Source organism: Neodiprion virginianus, chromosome 6 (assembly GCF_021901495.1).
Source record: "Neodiprion virginianus isolate iyNeoVirg1 chromosome 6, iyNeoVirg1.1, whole genome shotgun sequence".
NCBI classification, from domain to species: domain Eukaryota; kingdom Metazoa; phylum Arthropoda; class Insecta; order Hymenoptera; family Diprionidae; genus Neodiprion; species Neodiprion virginianus.
In genome coordinates, this window is record NC_060882.1 from 26,884,261 (window position 1) to 26,901,506 (window position 17,246).

The window sequence follows — 17,246 nt, forward strand, 5'->3', positions numbered from 1 at the left end:
ATATTTATAATTCATATTATACGACAGACGCCGAATCGCTCACGATTTTCGAATTAATTTTATAACAGACGAACCGGAGTGAGCGGAGAAATATAAAAAAAAATCAAATACAACACGGATTCAAATTCGCGAAAAGCAGAGAAACGTGTGGTACTTATTGGTATATAACCACGTGTAATGCGCGAAAACAAAGATTGGCTGACTAGTTGTAAGCAAGCGTGATTATAATAACAAAAAAAAAAAAAAAAAGCACGAAACGAAACAACGCAACCCTCGTTTCAAAATGATCAAAGGGTAACACGTACATATATTTTTACAACGATTTTCATAGACGCGCTGTATTGCACGTGTAATCAGATAATAATAATATCATCCACACAACTCGCTTACACGTAGGTGTGTAGATGCGTGGATGTATATAATAAAACCCACGATACAGGATCATACTCAACGAACAATGTTTTTTATTTATCTTTAATTATCTATTTTCGTATATTTATTTATATCACACGTTATTCATATCTGTATTGCTATATATCGCGTGGAATGATGCATAAATTCTGGTCGTGTCAGGCCTAAATTCTCGCGTGATATCTCTTCGTAGATAAATCGATCTCGTGGATAATAAAGAATACAAGGTATAATTATTGGACGAGGAAGGAGCGGACACGCGAAAATTCTAACCGGCGATGCAGCGATCGAGTGTCCGTGGCGTGCGAATTAATCATACGTACGTCAAATTGAGCCCTCGACACGAGCCTCGCCTTCCAAGCTTTCATTTTGGTTTCGCGTGTCCCTTAGATATTCTGCGTAGCCTTTTAATTTGCTCTTTGTCCCCTTTGACCCCTTTGATTCCGAAAATTGTTCGCGAGTAATTGAAGAAAAACGAAAAGTTTAAACGCAAAATTTGTCCCCGTCATTCCGCGGATTATGTACCCTTCGAACGAAGATCTACGGATTGATTGACCGAAAATTGATGTACATTTAATTTCTTAATTTCGTTACGACACAATCTTTCTATACTTAACGATCCCAGATTAATTGAAAAAACAAAACTGTTTCAGTGCACAATTTGTTGAAAATTGTCTTTCGAATAAAATGCGAGTCACCGTAGATTGAAATCGAACAAATCTGTTAGATTTTTCTACAATCCTGAAACGATTCGAATAAATTCAAGCATCGTTCGATATCCAAGCTTGCCCTCGCGATTCCGGTATTTTGAACTTTTGTATTTTCATCTCGCAAAAAATCTCATGAAAATAAATATAAAAATTTCCTATTTTCGGCACACGTTATTACGTACATGCATTCAACGCCGTCGAGTATTTGACAATACTGTAATCCCAACATTATATACACGTACATATATGACAGGCGTAGAAGAATCCCGGTAGCGATTAAAAAACGACAGAGCGGAATCCTCGCGCGTTGCTTTAATTTTAAATAGCGCAATAGACACGCGGCATGCACACCGTGACAGGCATACCTTATACCCGCCTATCTAAATCTCAAGTCTTTATCTTACAAAGCCGGAGCGATACGTACGAGGTGTTAACTCGAAGTGCCTTGATCCGCAGCCGTGTTTTCGTGACAACGCGGCGTTGTGATATTATAAATACCTCCGTAATATTACACACAGAGACACATTCGTGTACCTGTATCCCGGAAATTCGACCGCCAGCATTAGAAAATACCGTTTTATCAACGCTCTGTAAAATATAAATGAATACTGGATATATCATTGCCTCTACAGGATATTTAACGTTTGACGAACATGTTGCTTTTATTTTCTTTTTCTTTTCCTCTTTCCAATGTATTTTTAACCTCCGTTCTTAACACTGCGTCGGTTATCTCGTAAAACCTTTTCTTCCTTGTCATTGGCAACAATACGCTGGATTGGAACGCGCAATTATAATTATTATTGATAATTTCGATTTCAGTATTATTATCATCATCATTTCCATTCGACTACATCGTCAATTACGGACGATCAATTAACCGAACAAATATAATTATAACTTTCGTGCACCTCACCGAGAATAATTTCTTCCTTATTTCTTCCCCTAAATTATCACCGGAATTAATTTTTCAGGCTCGTGTGTGTATTTTATGCATACGCGTGACTTCGATATTCGTTTTGTCCATACGTGTGTCACGTTCCGGAAAAAAAAAAAAAAAAAATAATAAACGACCCGTCCGGAATTTCACCTCACGCAATAAGAATGAACGCGATATTAAATTCGATAGAAGAATTTCCCCGAGGTAAACGCGATACGAAAAAATGAAAAATCACAACAATATTCATATTAATAATAATAGTAATAATAATAATAGTTATAATAATAGTCGGTGAATTACTCACCTGTCCATAATGGCGATAAAGAATTTACTCAGATCCCTGAAAGCCAGGCTTCCCGTCCTCAGCGTCATGTAATACTCATCGCTGCACTCCTTCTTTCGTTGAGTAAAATCGAAGGTGAAACCTCCCGTGGTGATCAACGGAGCCCCGAGAAACTTTGCCACCCTTCCGACGACGGCTGAAATTGAAGGAAGGAATTTAACCTTGCATAAATAGTCGAATTTACAGAGTAGGAAATTACGGATTCCACACTGATGGTTGCACACCGAATTCGTTCCAACTGATTCTTAACTAAATGTAAGTTATTAGTACAGTTTTTTAATAGCTAAATTATAGCTACACGCAAAAGTTCTTTCAAAGTTATTCAATTTGAATCGGTACCTATAAGGTTACAGGTGAACAAAAGTAATCGCAATTTTGGTCTATCAGGATGCGAAATTTTTCTCACCCACTTTCCAGCCTGAAAATAATTCCCGCTTGGTTCCTAAATTGTTTACAGTTGGATATTTCTTATTATACGATTTTATTATCTGTGAGAATAGAATTGTGAATATATATTTTTACATATCATCGAGATTGTCTGTTTATCAGTACGGAAAGTGACGAAGATAAATCAAGAATACGAATAAATTGCGAGAACTTCAAGTTCAAGTTCAAGATCTGTTGTTTTAGCAAAATGTTTAGTTCGACTTTTTAAAGTCAATCAACATTTCGCTAAGCCAACAGATTTTGAACCGACTGCACAAATGAATATTCATTTCGCCGCCCGTGATCGCACAATTTGTTGATTCAACGGCTTTTTCCTCTCAGTGTTCGAATTTGATTACGTGCATTGAAAATCGGTGTTCACGGGACGAAAATTAAAACAGCTAATTGCTTATAATTTAACATCATACGGAGGATTGAAGAGAGTGAAATAAAATAAAAATCGAGAATGAATTTTTATTTCATACGTGAACAGGCGTAACGTTTCGGTATAAATATTCGGTTATACCTATATTGTATAATCCATTCCGGCAGGTATTTTTCGATAAACTTATCGAGCCCACTTTGGCCAGAATTCAATTTCGTATAAATATTTATTGTTAGCTGGCTTTTTTGGTTACACTCCAGGCGTTGGGCGGCCATCCGTTATAAAGTAGCGTTTATCGAACGAGTCGTTTAATAAGTTATCAGCACTCGACATCCGCGAGGCACTCAATGTACGATTCATTGACAAACCTGGTGCAGATAAAAGCTCTCACGGAAATTCCGGAGGCCTGGTTGAAAAAAAAAAAGGCGAGATTCGAAACTGCCGAAAATATATAACGTAAAAGAGAGTGTAAAACGGTTAAACAATTCATCAAAAGTTTGAAAAACCGACTCTGAATCGAATCGAAACTCGCTTAAGATTATTCTCTCTTTCTTTCGTTATCGTCTGATTATTTACATTTCTTTTTTGCACCAGCGTAAAAACAATCAGAGCAAAGCGAGTGAAAAGTTTTCTCCGCAACGTATACTTAGGATTGCCTAAAACATGTTTGCACAGCCGGGCATTTTAGAATGTATTCAATACGCGAAGCCACGAGGTAAACTAACCCGGAGAGTTTGGAAGTTGGCACGAGATTACCCCGCAAGGTTTGCTCAAGAGTCAGAAGCTTGGATACGTGATCGTCGTCTCGATAAAGGCCTGCGAAAATAATTTGAATTTAAGAAGGTATTAAAACCGGATTTCATTGTACTGCACATATTAGTAAAATACGAAAACAGTTGAGGAATGAAGTTGATTCCGCGTGAAATCGAACGTAATATGGAATCGAATTGTTGTTTTTCATGTACATAGAATGGAGAATTATTCCTCATTATTCGAAAATTTTATCTCATTTCGTTCTTCAGTTGCGAAAATTCGAAAGATTTCCTGTTTCAACTTTTCAATTTGGGTATAATAACTCGGAAATGAAAATAGATTTTGACAAAGTTTAAAACACGTTTTCTTAGTTTTGAATCATAGTCTCGTAAAAAAATTAGATCCCCTTAAAATCACCGATATTACAATAATGATACTTGGCTGAAAATTCATGAAACCACCAACGATTTTCGAGATATCTTTAGCAATAAAACAAAACGTGATCATCGTGTAAGTAAACGAATTTTTTTCTTCAATATTCAAACAAGCTTACGACCACGGAAATATAATTTCTTTATCAAATATTTATATTATATTTTCACGAACCAGCTACAATTCAAGACGCAAAAAAATGTGTCTTGAATTTATTCAATATCTCTGTTTGTTCTCAAGTTATATCAATTTGAAAAGTTCGAGCAGGAAACTTTTGAAAATTTTAAACTAAACTTCATTTTATCCAAACACGCGTTCAGACGATAGTTTCTAAAAAAAATCTGGCGCGCTTCGTTAGATGGATAGGTTAAAATAAAAAGAGAAATGAAGCAAACAAAAAGTTCGACTTTCAAATCTTGTTTCATTTCACAACCCCTGTATTATCGACGTTAGGCTAACTTTTTTGCCGGGTAACTTCGCTCAATCTTCGAATATGAGAAAAGTGAATCAGTTCTTCTCGGTGGTAAAACCATTCCTGCACCAAAGTTTCGAGTCACTCGAAGAAACGTCGCGACTCCTGGGTGTTTCATCTTTTCGTATACCGTTTAATCTTCTTTCATTTTGCGCCCTGACGTTTCATATCAAAAATGTGTTTTCCACCCACGAGTGGTAAGCGTGATTGCCACTCGACGCTGAGGGAAAACCGGCTGCGGCTGCCCTGCCTTGTGCAGAAGGAAGGGAACGGTAACGAGAACCGAACAATAAAATTGCACGGCGAACTTATTGTGAGCGATGAGAAAAAAAGAGAAGAACAACAACCGTGTCTGTGAATTTTTTCATTTTTTCACGCCACTCGAGTCGAACATTACCGTCAAATTTCGCATTTCCAGAGCCTGGAAGGGAGAACAATTAACAAGAGATATGTCGATCCATTAAAGATTTATAATTTACAGGTATCGTGCGAGAGAAGTGAAATGATAAAAGAAAACAAAGCCTTTTTTGCAATATTGCAATGAAATAAAAAGTTTGAAGCGTTGGCGAGTATTGGTTAGTGGCAAAGTTTTCCCTCGAGTCGAGTCTTAAATGAAATCGTTCGTCGTGCCATTTTAAACTTGGCAGTTGCAAAATATCTTCTTATACACATGGACATACATCAAAGAACAATCATGTATCGGACAAGATTTATGAAAATCCAACCGACGAGGGTAAATTCGAGCATTTATAGCGTTTTCTCGATCAAAGTAAACTCATTTTTTCAATCATTTTCATTTCAAGAAAAGAGAAGTGCAAAGAAAAAGGAAAAAAAATACAGGATCAGTCGATAACTTAAACGTGCGGAATAATTTATTTCCATCAACGCACGTGGTTTGATCGTAAAGTTCACGCCGTTCTGCATACATATATGTACACACATATATATATATATATATATATATATATATATATATATATATACTATACATACGTATATCGGCAGGCTCGGATCAACCGTAAGGCTAAAAAGACAAATCACATCTCTGTAGGATAATGTTTTATACAAACTTGATCACATCACAAGAGAAATATTATAATCATAATGTTTTTCTTAACTTTGGTCGATTTGATTCCCTGTCACCACTTTTTAAATCTAACCTATCGGACCATCTTGCCAAACCGACATTCTCTTTTTTTTTTTTTTTTTGTTGAACAGCCTTGGATATCTTGCCCGATCTTAATCCGGGCCTGCCGGTACACGTATGTATAACGTAACGCCGAGTGCTCGGTGATTTACTCATCCAACAGTTAATATACAAATCACTGCAGGATTCTTTGCCAGGGTGGAATAAATATCTTGAACCTGCAAGACGTTGCGTTTATTTCGCTATCGACGGAAACGCGTTTCGTTTTTTTTTCTCTGTATCCCTTCAAAAAGGAGAAAATATAGCGCATAGAAAAAAAAATGATCCCAAAAACAGAATGAATTATAAATTTATTACAGGCACCGTGTATACGGGAATGAGAATGAAAAAGAATGATGAGACCGAATAACGACGAGAAGAAGAAATAACAAAAATCATTCTTCTCTTAAACGAAAGGGAGAAAAACAAAACAACAACAACATGTAACATATTTACGCTATTTACAACGTCTTGTTATGCGCTTGACTGGGCTTCTCGATTCCGTGGAGGCAAATCTTTGCAGATTTTTATGTACCAAAAGTGCTTGCGGAATAACCCGGAAGCAAAGAATGGTAGACGAGCAAGCTGCTTATCGATTTGTGTACTCACGATTACTATCTCCATCCTATTTTTACGTGGGTTTGCGCATACGTTCGTAACCGCATAAAATCCCATAAAAAAAATCTCTTTTACACAATCAGACGCGAAATATCGTTGACACAGTGAAACAACGCGAGGCTTAAACGAAATCTCTTCGCAAGCTCGGAAGAATGTTTGAAAAATATACCCGTGAACTTTGTTAAAATTTTTTTCACCCACTAACAAATTACGAATTTTCGAATTATCGGTGGATTTCTAATTGTAATAATTCCTAAACAATCCTTATAACTATTTTCATTCAATACCGTAACCGAAAAATATAATTATGGATACGAAATAAAAACGAGTTCTGTAACTCTGTAACCATGAAATTTGAAATGTTACTGTTCGTTTTGATTCTGAAGACTCTTGTTATATTTTCTTATAACTGTCGCGATAATTAATTGATGTTAAGGACTTATTAATGTGAAAAATTGTAACAAGCTAAACAAACAGATTAAACGTTGATATACACAGAAAATTAAGTATATCGCCAATCATATAATTGCGGTAAATAATTTCTATATGTTTAAGTTAAACCGTCGTTCTAAGGACTAAAAAACACTGATTTCATTTCACTCACCGACGCTGTAATCGCAGGCTGGGCCGAGGAAGAGGTGAACGCAATTCGAGTAGCTGTCGAAAGCTCCGATTTGGGCGTAGGTCGCATCGCAATGATCGTCCTGCGGCAGGAAGGTGAGATTCAACCATGAAGGCAACAGGCCTCGAGCCCTCGCGTCGTAGACTGCCAAATCTGAAAGAAAACGATGTGAATTATATCGACACGAACCAAACAATCGTAAAAGTCGCCTGTAGATCCCGGCCAGTAAAATTGAACGTTTATCTTTTTTGATTCTGGGTGTTTTATTATTCATTTTGAATACCAATTAGTTAATTACGATAAATAACAAAACACCCTGAATCAAAAAATGTAAGTCAAAACGATAAACATTCGATTTTACTGGTAACAGCTGTAAGACGAAAACTACACTTGATCGAATCAAAATAAATATGATTTTATAACGAGGGTAGATTGGTATTTAAAAATTAATAAGCAACTTCCTTGTTACAAAATTTTGTCTACCTCACGTTCATTCGTAAAATCTGTATTTTTGGATAAGCTAACAAAATTGTATTAAAATAAAACTATTCGTATCGAGAATATTCTAATATTAATTCTATTGTACTAAACCGTGTTCCTGACATAATCGGTCAAGAGTTTTCATGCTACACAAAAAGTGAATTTTTTTGTTGAGCAGTGTTATTCGCCTTAAATTCCCTTCACCCTTTCTCTCAAATTAATAACACGGCATTATCTGAACAATGCATATGTTTATAAATAACAAATCATCAAAAATAATTAAGAATTATGTTTTCTTTGATAATTGTTGCAGAATTTCAACGAAAGCGGAACGTTTTGAACGAATCGGGGAACTTTTCGGAAAGAAATTTTCAACGACATTTACAACGATTTACATCGACCGGAATAGCGTATAAACGTTGTTAACAAATTTCAGACATTTAATTTCAGTCGGTAGGGGAGGTTTAAACGAGTTATTTTGCTTCCGCGATTTCTCAAATCATCTTAAACTCTCAAGTCCTTCATAATATCCAAATACAGGAATACGACAGGTGTTATATCGCGATTCTGAATTTCCATGAATTAGGTGAAAATTCGTAATTGTTCTCGTTCCAATCAGAGTAAAAGCGACAAGTATTATATACGCATACTGTATAACTTGAGAAAAATTTTATTCAATTTTCGTAACACAATTTCGAACACTGACTGAATTTTTTCGTGCATATAGTACATGACGTTCTAACACCGGGAAATCTTGTGACAATTTCATCTCTTCATTAGCGAAGAAACTTCTCTGGGTAAGTGCTGATTCAATTCGAAAGTGATAACACGAAAAGACGAGAAAAAGAGAGAAGAGCATAAAATTGACAAGTATCAATCTTTTCAAGCGTGTACCTCTAATTACGGTTGTTAGTTTTATTTTCTTTCTCAATTATTTATTTATTTCTTTCTTTCTTCGTACAGAATCATTCAACGGCTATCAAGTATCGCTCTTTTCCTCTTTACTTTCTCTTTTCAAACAGACAATTTCCGCAATATGTAAATATCTGGTATCTGCCGACCCAGTCAAGTAAAATAACATACATTTTACATCCAACGACATTTAGAACTTTTCGTCTTTTATATACCTCCCTATATGTAATGGAATTTCAGAACCTCTACCAAATTTTCATCCCTCTTTCAGATGTCGCTGAATAAAAATCTGTCGATTTTTATTTCATTACTTTTTTTTCTCTCTCTCCCGCCCCAAAATAGCGTAACAATCATCATCACTGATTTTTCAAAGCTAAATATTCGCAGCGAATTCGAACGTCGAAGGTTAAAAAACAGGAATTTTCACCCACGATTTCCTCACCCTATTCCCGACCGAGTTTTCACCTCGTTAAGTGAAAAGCTCATCCGACCAAAGTTTCCCCAACGACGCCAGCGGCGGTATCGATTAAAAGTATTTTCAATCCCGGCAAGATATTTCACCGAGCATTCTGCACGCAGCAGCTGTTCCAAATCACTTTTCCCCCTCATTGTTTGACAACATTCGCGTTGCGGTCCGCGTCTCGTTGTTACGAATCTATCATACGTAAAATATTTGGCAGCGAAGCTAGCTGCACGTGGTGTAAATGCCAAGAGAAAAATTCATTCTCTCCCTTGAAGAATTTTTCATCACTGAAAAAAAACTCGCTGATTTGTTTTCATATCCCCAAATTTTAACTATGAAACGAACGGCGTAGAAAAATTTTACTCTTATTATTTTCTACTTATTATACATGATACTTTTCTGAGTGATCTTTGGATGATAAAACGCAGTGATGTGGCAAGTAAAAATAGTCAGTATACAAAAACTCAAACATGCCACTCCAAACTCTCTCTCTCTCTCTGTCTGGGGCTTCTGACATCGGCTCGATATAACTCTCAAGAAATGAATTTTATTAACGCCGGTGGAATATTGAAAAAAATTATATACCTACAACCAAATATCGTCCTGTTACGACGGTCATATCTATAATCATCATCACCAGGCTCGACTTGAAACACGAATAAAACGCGACCGACTTGACGATAAAATATCAAACATTTTCTGATATTATGTCACTTGTCCGTAAATTCGACTATGTATAAGAATTTCCGGTAAATAAAATTAATGTTAAAAGTGTAGACAGACAAAGTTGAGCGTTATATCAACTTGAAATGTCTCCGAGTGATATCGGTAGTTGTTGTCATTGATACCAATTTCACTTCATTGATAATAGTAGTGATTCATTATATATATATATACATAGTATATATTTCGATGACGAAAGAACGAAGTTGTCCAAACTTTCTTCTTTTATTCTGAAGAACTGGTGTTACAAAAAGAGGAACAAAGATCCGTCAAAGAAATAATCTTTGATCGAATTGACGTATCTTTCTCAAATTGGATATTAAACCTCTTTGAAATTGTTTTATAAATCGAAGTTCAGAATTTTCTTGTTTATTCTTAAATAAAAAAGGTTTAACATGCGTCCCACACTCAAAACACAAAGTTCGCGAGTAATAACTGGCCATGTTCCGGCATGTTACACGCGCAAGTTTAAACAGAACGGAAAACGAGTAAAAATTCTACACACGCGTCGTGAAAGTACACTTCGTCCGAAGTGTTTCAAAGCGAAGTCTAAAAATTGGAATGATTTGCTTGGGGAAAATATTTTATTATTCTTACCGAGGACAGGCAGGACTCTCGGAAGAGCTATTTCGAATCTAGGATCAGCAGGAAGTAGAACAGCAGCCCTCAACTCGCAGGTCTCGACGCCGTGTCGATCGGAGGTGCAAAGAGCCTCGCAATCACGAGGCAACTGAGCCTCGCGACATCCGGCGTAAACATCCAGCGGCATAACAAGGATGATGATCAGGGAAACAAGAACAGTCGGAATCGAGTCATAGTCAAGCCCCATGAGTATTGGAAATGGCGAAAGTGAACCGCTCCTGGCTCACTCGGTTTTACCCTGGAAGCACTTGGAGTGGTTCACTTCTTCTTCATATTCCTCATCGAGTATAACGAACGCGCGTCCGTTTCGCTTCGCACAGCGATACGAGAAAAGTTTCGTTCAAACGACAAGTTGAAAACTACTCCGAGTAGTTACGGGAAGAGTTCATGCCTCCCTCTTCTCGTCTTCTTGGACGTACTGCAGTTCTTTCCGAGGTAAAGAAACTTCGGGGTGAAACTCGACCGTATATACACCACTTGCATCACATCTTGCAACAAGCTTTTTTATCTCCTTTACAAGATTTGCGAAATTTCCCGTTTCTCCCTCGAGTTGTCGCGAGTTTAGAGGTACAAAAGATTATGTCACGCATCGACTCAATGTTTGTTCCAGTGACGCTCACGTGCCTTGCAACAACTCTCGCGTACAAGACGCTTGCAGGAATTCGGAGAGCGTATGAGAGAAGATGTAAGAAAAATATCGATAGAGGCGATCACCGGAGTCGATACAGGATTATTTTATTTTTTTTCTTCCTTTTGCTTCTCCTCGTTAGAGTTCAAAAATCAGAAATACTCAAGAACCGTCCGTCATCGCGTGTTGCACAGTTGTTGGTTCGACAGATAATAAAAGAAAGGAGAAAGAAAGAAAAGGCAAGAAAAGAAAAGAAACCACCACCACTACCGTAGCATGTAAACCACAAATGAACTATCGAACAGCGTTTTCCCTTCGTTCAGTTTTCTAAACTCACTCGTCGGTATTTCGAAAATAGACCGGTAATATCACGCACTCAAAACCTTTGGATGAATTTCACTGACGCACAATACTTTTTGCACTATTGGAAACACGTTGGCACAGCTTTGGCGCGAAATTGTTTTTTTTTTTTTCTTCCGAACAAGTCCTTTTTGATATCGAATTTCGTAATTATTACCTCCTTGAATACGTTTCGCGCACAGTACCGAAATACCTGTACCTCAATATCCACGGTTTTTTCCAAAAATCTACCGTCGCGCAATTTTGAGAAAGACGCAAAAATGTCCAAAGCGTAGAGGTACGAGTACCCGAAGGCGACGAAGACGGGCGACGGATTCGTCTCACCTGGCAATTAACTCTTTCAGATCGCGGTGTACTGCAACCCCGGGATCCGGCGACCGTGAGTGTAATCCATGTACGCGCAGAACAGGGACAACGACACGACGACGACACGTATCACAAATTCTGTATCACCTCGATTGATACGCTATCGACGCCCCTCCCCTCCGCCCCCCGTCATCGGCGCACCCGCGACGATCACCTCGTCAAACATTCTCTGGTTACACTTTCCGTTGTTATTATAAACGTACGTGTACATCTCGGTTGGAAGGTATGTACCTTGCTACATGTGTGTGCGAGGAAACTCGGCGACGACCGACTGACCGAAGCGAAACGAAGCTTCGATCTTCTTTGCGTTTCTATCTCGACATGATCACGCGGCTTGTAGACGAAAACCTCTCTCTCTCTCTCCCGGTTGTAATCTATGTGTGTATAATATGTGTGGCGTATATACACCGCCCGCTGCAATTGATAGATATATCGACAGGTGAGTAAATAATTCGTCCTGTCCGATATGTGCGGAAAATAACGATGTTAATATTTGTATACTGCAGAGATATTCTATACTGTATACCTGTAAGATGGAAGAAGGGAGAGAAAGTAAAAGTGGTTTGACAATGCACCCACGAACCAAAGTCTTATAGGTATGTATCGATATTGATCGCCGGTCCGTCTCTCTGATGTACACCGTACAGAATTAATTCGTTTGTATAAAATGTAGGTACTAATCGCACACGTGAATTGCACGGATTTTCATCTATTTCTACTTGTTTCCTCCCGATTCCTGTGATAATAATAATTAGAATTATACCGGCGGCTGGCACACTCGTCGGTGCCTCCTCGACACCCCTATTTCGGGCGAAAGAATCGCTCCGACTGAGAATACCGCTGCTGGCATCGGATCATCGCGAAACTGAAGCTGCTAAAGCGCTTCCGTTTTCGCGCACGAGCAACAAGTGTCTTTAGATTGTAACGGCAGCGAAGCTGAGCCAGCTCTCAGCGCGAGGACCCGGATGCTACGACTGTTATATACCTGAAAATTATGCCTCATTCAACAAATCCCTAAACCAACCGACCCATACAATTTATGAAAATTACTTCGCATCGCCGAATCGAGTTTTGCATTGTTTAGCTTCTATTTGCTGTACTTTCGATGCGAGAAATTGGATCTCTGATCGGTAATATTCGTGGGGAATAGGAAATATATATCTGCTATAAGTCCTTTCTAATAGGGGATTAAAAACTACCGCAGTTGCAAAAGCATCCAACATAAAATGGTCGGATTATATCAATGCAGTTTGATCTCTTAACCACGGAATTACGGCAATCTGCAGGTGAAAAATATTTCGTGTATAACGGGCAGATTAAAATTTAATCACACTATAACAATTCCGCTATTGATCATGAAAAAAAATGTACTATGGAAATACGATAAAGTTTGGTTCTCGTGATGTAAACCACAATCTGATACAGATTGTAATATTCTAAAGACAAGTTATAAAATTTCCATCAAAGTTGAAAGTACGCGAACTTCAAAAAGAGAAAAGTTGCTTAAAGAATTACTTTTTTCACAATTCGAAATACGCTGTACAGTGCGAAATTGAAGTGATTAAAAGTATTTTAAAGAATATGATTAACCGGTATTAAAATATGAATTCGTACGCGGGGTCGATCGATTTATACCTACACTTAGCAAAAATTGAGTTTCGCAGCAGAGTAATTACTATATTTTATTACGAGCCGTTATAGTTCGACTCAGCGTAATATGAACTAATGAATCCCAATAAGCATATACCTTGATCATGTACTCCGGATATATTCAATCAAGGAAAAAGCTTGTTGTCAGTCTTCTTCAATCCACAGAAAAGCGAGATCCGTAACATTCTTTCCATTGAACAGGACAATCGTTTATCATCATTCAATCGATTGGTTGTATCAAATTTCGCGGTCAGTCTGGTACCAAAAGGATTCATAAATAATGATACCCGGAACCCTGTGAACAATGCATAAATATTATAACGAATGTGAAAAATATTGGTTCAACGTTACATTCTTACGTATCTATCGGACCATTCGTTTTCTCTTGGAACGAAATGTAATACGGTCACTGTTTTCTCAACTCGCGGTCGGGATTTATATCCCAAGCCTCGCGCAGAGATCCTGAAGAAGTCTACACTCCCGTTTTACGTTTTCCTCGTTTGGTAACGCCCTCTGACACGAAATAGGTTTTTGAAATTGATTTTCGAACTATCCTGAACGGTGAATGTAGGTCGCGTGATTACCGATCCATACTCTACCCGTGCTTCGGCATCGCAAAAGCAGTGGATAATACAGACATATTTACCATAGCGAAGTGCCGCTGCAGTGGTCGAAACTGAACGGTTCACAAACAGTTCACATAACATCTTAAATAATTCTTTGGATATAATTGAACCTCAAGTAAAGCCCCCGCTTAAACGACAGCATTATTAAATTCAAACGTAAATTACTAGGTATATCAGTAACCAGGCACAATGAGTTCTCCGAAATGCCGAGTAAGCAATGGTTACCTGTCACGATGCTCATTCCACTATTAGCAGCGTGCCAAATTTTCAACTTCAAGTAGCGTAAGATAAGAATCATAAGAAGGGTAAGTTGCAAAAAATGATTTAATGGAAAGTCAAGCATCGTTGCAATCGCGAATGAGCCTGTCCATGCAGTTAAGAAATCGAAAACTTATGTAACAATTGTCACCGCCAAGCCACGTGACAGAGGAGTCCCAAGGAAATACACCGGTAACCTAAACCCATGCAAACTCACCAACGTCGCCGAGTAATGAAGAAGTTAATTGGATGGCTCTGCTTGAATCTGGAAACATAAAGAAAACTCGAGTTAATTTAGCATGTGGTGCTGACGTCTACACTATGAATTTTTAGTTCTTAAATCAACTATTACTTTTGTCTACTCCCATATCTAGTCACCGCATGTTCGGCAAACAAAAATCTGATTTCAAATGAATCGCCTTAAAATATCAAACAATTACCAAAATAAGTATTCTTACCTCTCGCGGGTTGCTCCATACTTCGAATGTAGCAGTTCTCGTAACATCTGCCTAGGTTGAATACTGAAGCGACGCACTCTTTAGACTGTAATAAAAACATAGTAGAATATTACACGGATCAGATTTTTTTTCGTAACATTCAGTGATTTTTGATGCCCTAATGAACAAACTGCAGAATTGAGTAACATATAGATTACCAAATAACCACTGGTGTTAAATAAATGCATCAAGGAGGTGAATAGAATTAAATAGCACTAAAAATTGTATGCTCTAAAGTTATCTACGATTAAAAGCGACATGGTAAGTCAAAATTATATCGATCAGGTACATTTCACTCTTATTCACTGTATCAGTGATTAGTTTAGTTTTCACTTTGTTATAGAGTTCAATTTATCAAATTACTTCATTGAGACCATTGCTAATTATGGTGAAACTTTCAAATTTGATATTATCTTTCATTATTTGATCCCCTGATTAAAATAATGACTCGTAAAATTCGTTGCGGCAATGTACGTTTGTCGGGTTGCCTGCAACAGGGGGAGGTAACAAGATTCTCCTCCTGAGAGCACGAAGCGTATTTAAAATATCATGATATCCTGATACGTACAAATTGTAAAAGCCACGAATTAAATTTAAAAACGAATTTTCCTTGTTTCAGAAAATTGCAGGGTGTAAGCGACTCACAGAGCTATACGGCGAAATCAATTCTACGAAATTTTTACCATGCGATCAGGCATGAAATCACGGATAAATATCGCAACGTCTTAGTACTTAAATAAATTGCATGTGAGGCTTACCGATAGTTTGATGCTTCCAGAATATAGAATCAGTCGAATCAGCTCTCCTGATCGATCTCCAAGACATAGGCTTTGTCAGCGATGACCTTCGGCGTCGTAGAGCCGCTAGTTTTCAACAATTGAGCACGCACGTGCCTGTTGAAAATTATAAATAACGATTATAACAGCGTCAACGGGTTTGTAGTTGTTATTTTTATCGCACAATTGGCTCGCGACTCGTACCTGTAGCGACTTGACATGCAATTTGTGAAGAACAATGACCTAGGGCTATGTAAAAACACGATTGAACTTACTGAAAGGGCAAACGTATAATGCACGCTTGTATCCACATATATACATACCTGCGTATATCACTGTAGCGATCGTATACGACTCTTCATACTCGATATAATCGTGACAAATTGAGAATGGAATGTTATAAACTGAAAAGCACACTCAACACATGATTTATCTAGGAATACACCGAAAATATTTACGGACTTGGTGTAAGAACACGGTAACGGTCCAATCGCGATCGTCATTTGTTCAGCGTAGAAAAAAGTCAGTCGCTAGCAAACCGCGTGAAAACGAATCTTTACGTGACTTTGAATTGTTTTTTTGACGGTCAGTTACCAAGGCCAGCCCCACAGACCGGATTTGTTTGAAAAAAAACTGTTAATTTAAGTTTCTCACAAATTCGAGTCACAGGACGCGATTCCAGCACGTTCGAACTCGTCAACGTCCCGAGATTCTGTGAGTGCTCTGAAGTTAGCGCTGCAGCAGCGACGCTTGCGGGGCAAAATGACAACCGAGTTGGAATAAATTTGAAAATATAATAACTTACATACGGACAAGGTGATGAGCAAGACAAGGCTTGTATGTTTCATAGTTTCCTTCCGTTTATAGCCTATTACGTTGTTCTTCCTGCTTCTCTATTGTTTTAACCCGATGCTAACATTTTTTATATCATTGCAGTAGAAAGCGCTCTGTGACCAAACTTTTGGAACTAATTTTCGATGACAAAAGCATGTCGGCAATGTATTCACAAACTGACGTTATTCATTGTCAGTAAATATCGATCAATTACCGACATTCGTTTACCTTCAAATATTAGGTGCAAATATCGATTATGTTTTACAGAGCATTATTTCTCGGAAGGCGCAAAAAACCACGTACGTTTTACGTACATTTATTTATCTGTCCGCAAACACCAGGCATAGAATCGATGCAGACAGCTTCCAAAATAACGCAACGAATTCACACTAACTAGGTATTTGTACAGGCCGAAAAGAAAAACATACCTTTATTGGCGAAGTACTTGCGAGAGGCTCAGATTGCTGGGATGTAAGGGCATGGTAAGAGAAGCCAAAAGGTCGGGAGAAAATTACAGTATTCTACTATGCAAACGCGAATTAACACCGGAATTTCTTAAGACGGATCAGTAAGTAAGTAAGCAAAGCAATATAATTACCGCCGGACATACTCGGTCCCAGCCAGCCGGCGTCTATATTAGCCCAGGACCGAACGTCTTTACAATATATCATCTTCACGCAGCCGGTGTCTGGCACCATCTGGCACGAAATGGCGTCGCACGTTTGGTTCAAAGGGG

At 38.0% G+C, this 17,246-nt stretch overlaps 1 protein-coding gene across 8 annotated transcripts in view; it reads right to left on the reverse strand.

Annotated features, from left to right (window-relative positions):
- The window catches only part of LOC124307837 (atrial natriuretic peptide receptor 1), a 136,409-nt gene extending 119,202 nt beyond the window's left edge, over positions 1-17,207 (reverse strand). Inside the window, exons 1-6 of one of the 8 annotated variants that reach the window (XM_046769973.1) lie at positions 17,109-17,207; positions 15,659-15,793; positions 14,862-14,946; positions 14,621-14,668; positions 7,278-7,448; positions 2,363-2,537 (exon numbers count right to left, since the gene is read on the reverse strand). In XM_046769973.1, coding sequence (XP_046625929.1) covers positions 2,363-2,537; positions 7,278-7,448; positions 14,621-14,668; positions 14,862-14,880 — 413 coding nt within the window. In that variant the 5' untranslated portion in view covers positions 14,881-14,946; positions 15,659-15,793; positions 17,109-17,207. Of the gene's footprint in view, positions 1-2,362; positions 2,538-7,277; positions 7,449-10,470; positions 11,938-13,616; positions 13,815-14,620; positions 14,671-14,861; positions 14,947-15,658; positions 15,794-15,951 lie in introns of those variants that run through there. The other 7 variants (XM_046769974.1, XM_046769972.1, XM_046769970.1 and 4 more) reach the window with 7 other exon arrangements.
- Between the last annotated feature and the right edge of the window lie 39 nt (positions 17,208-17,246).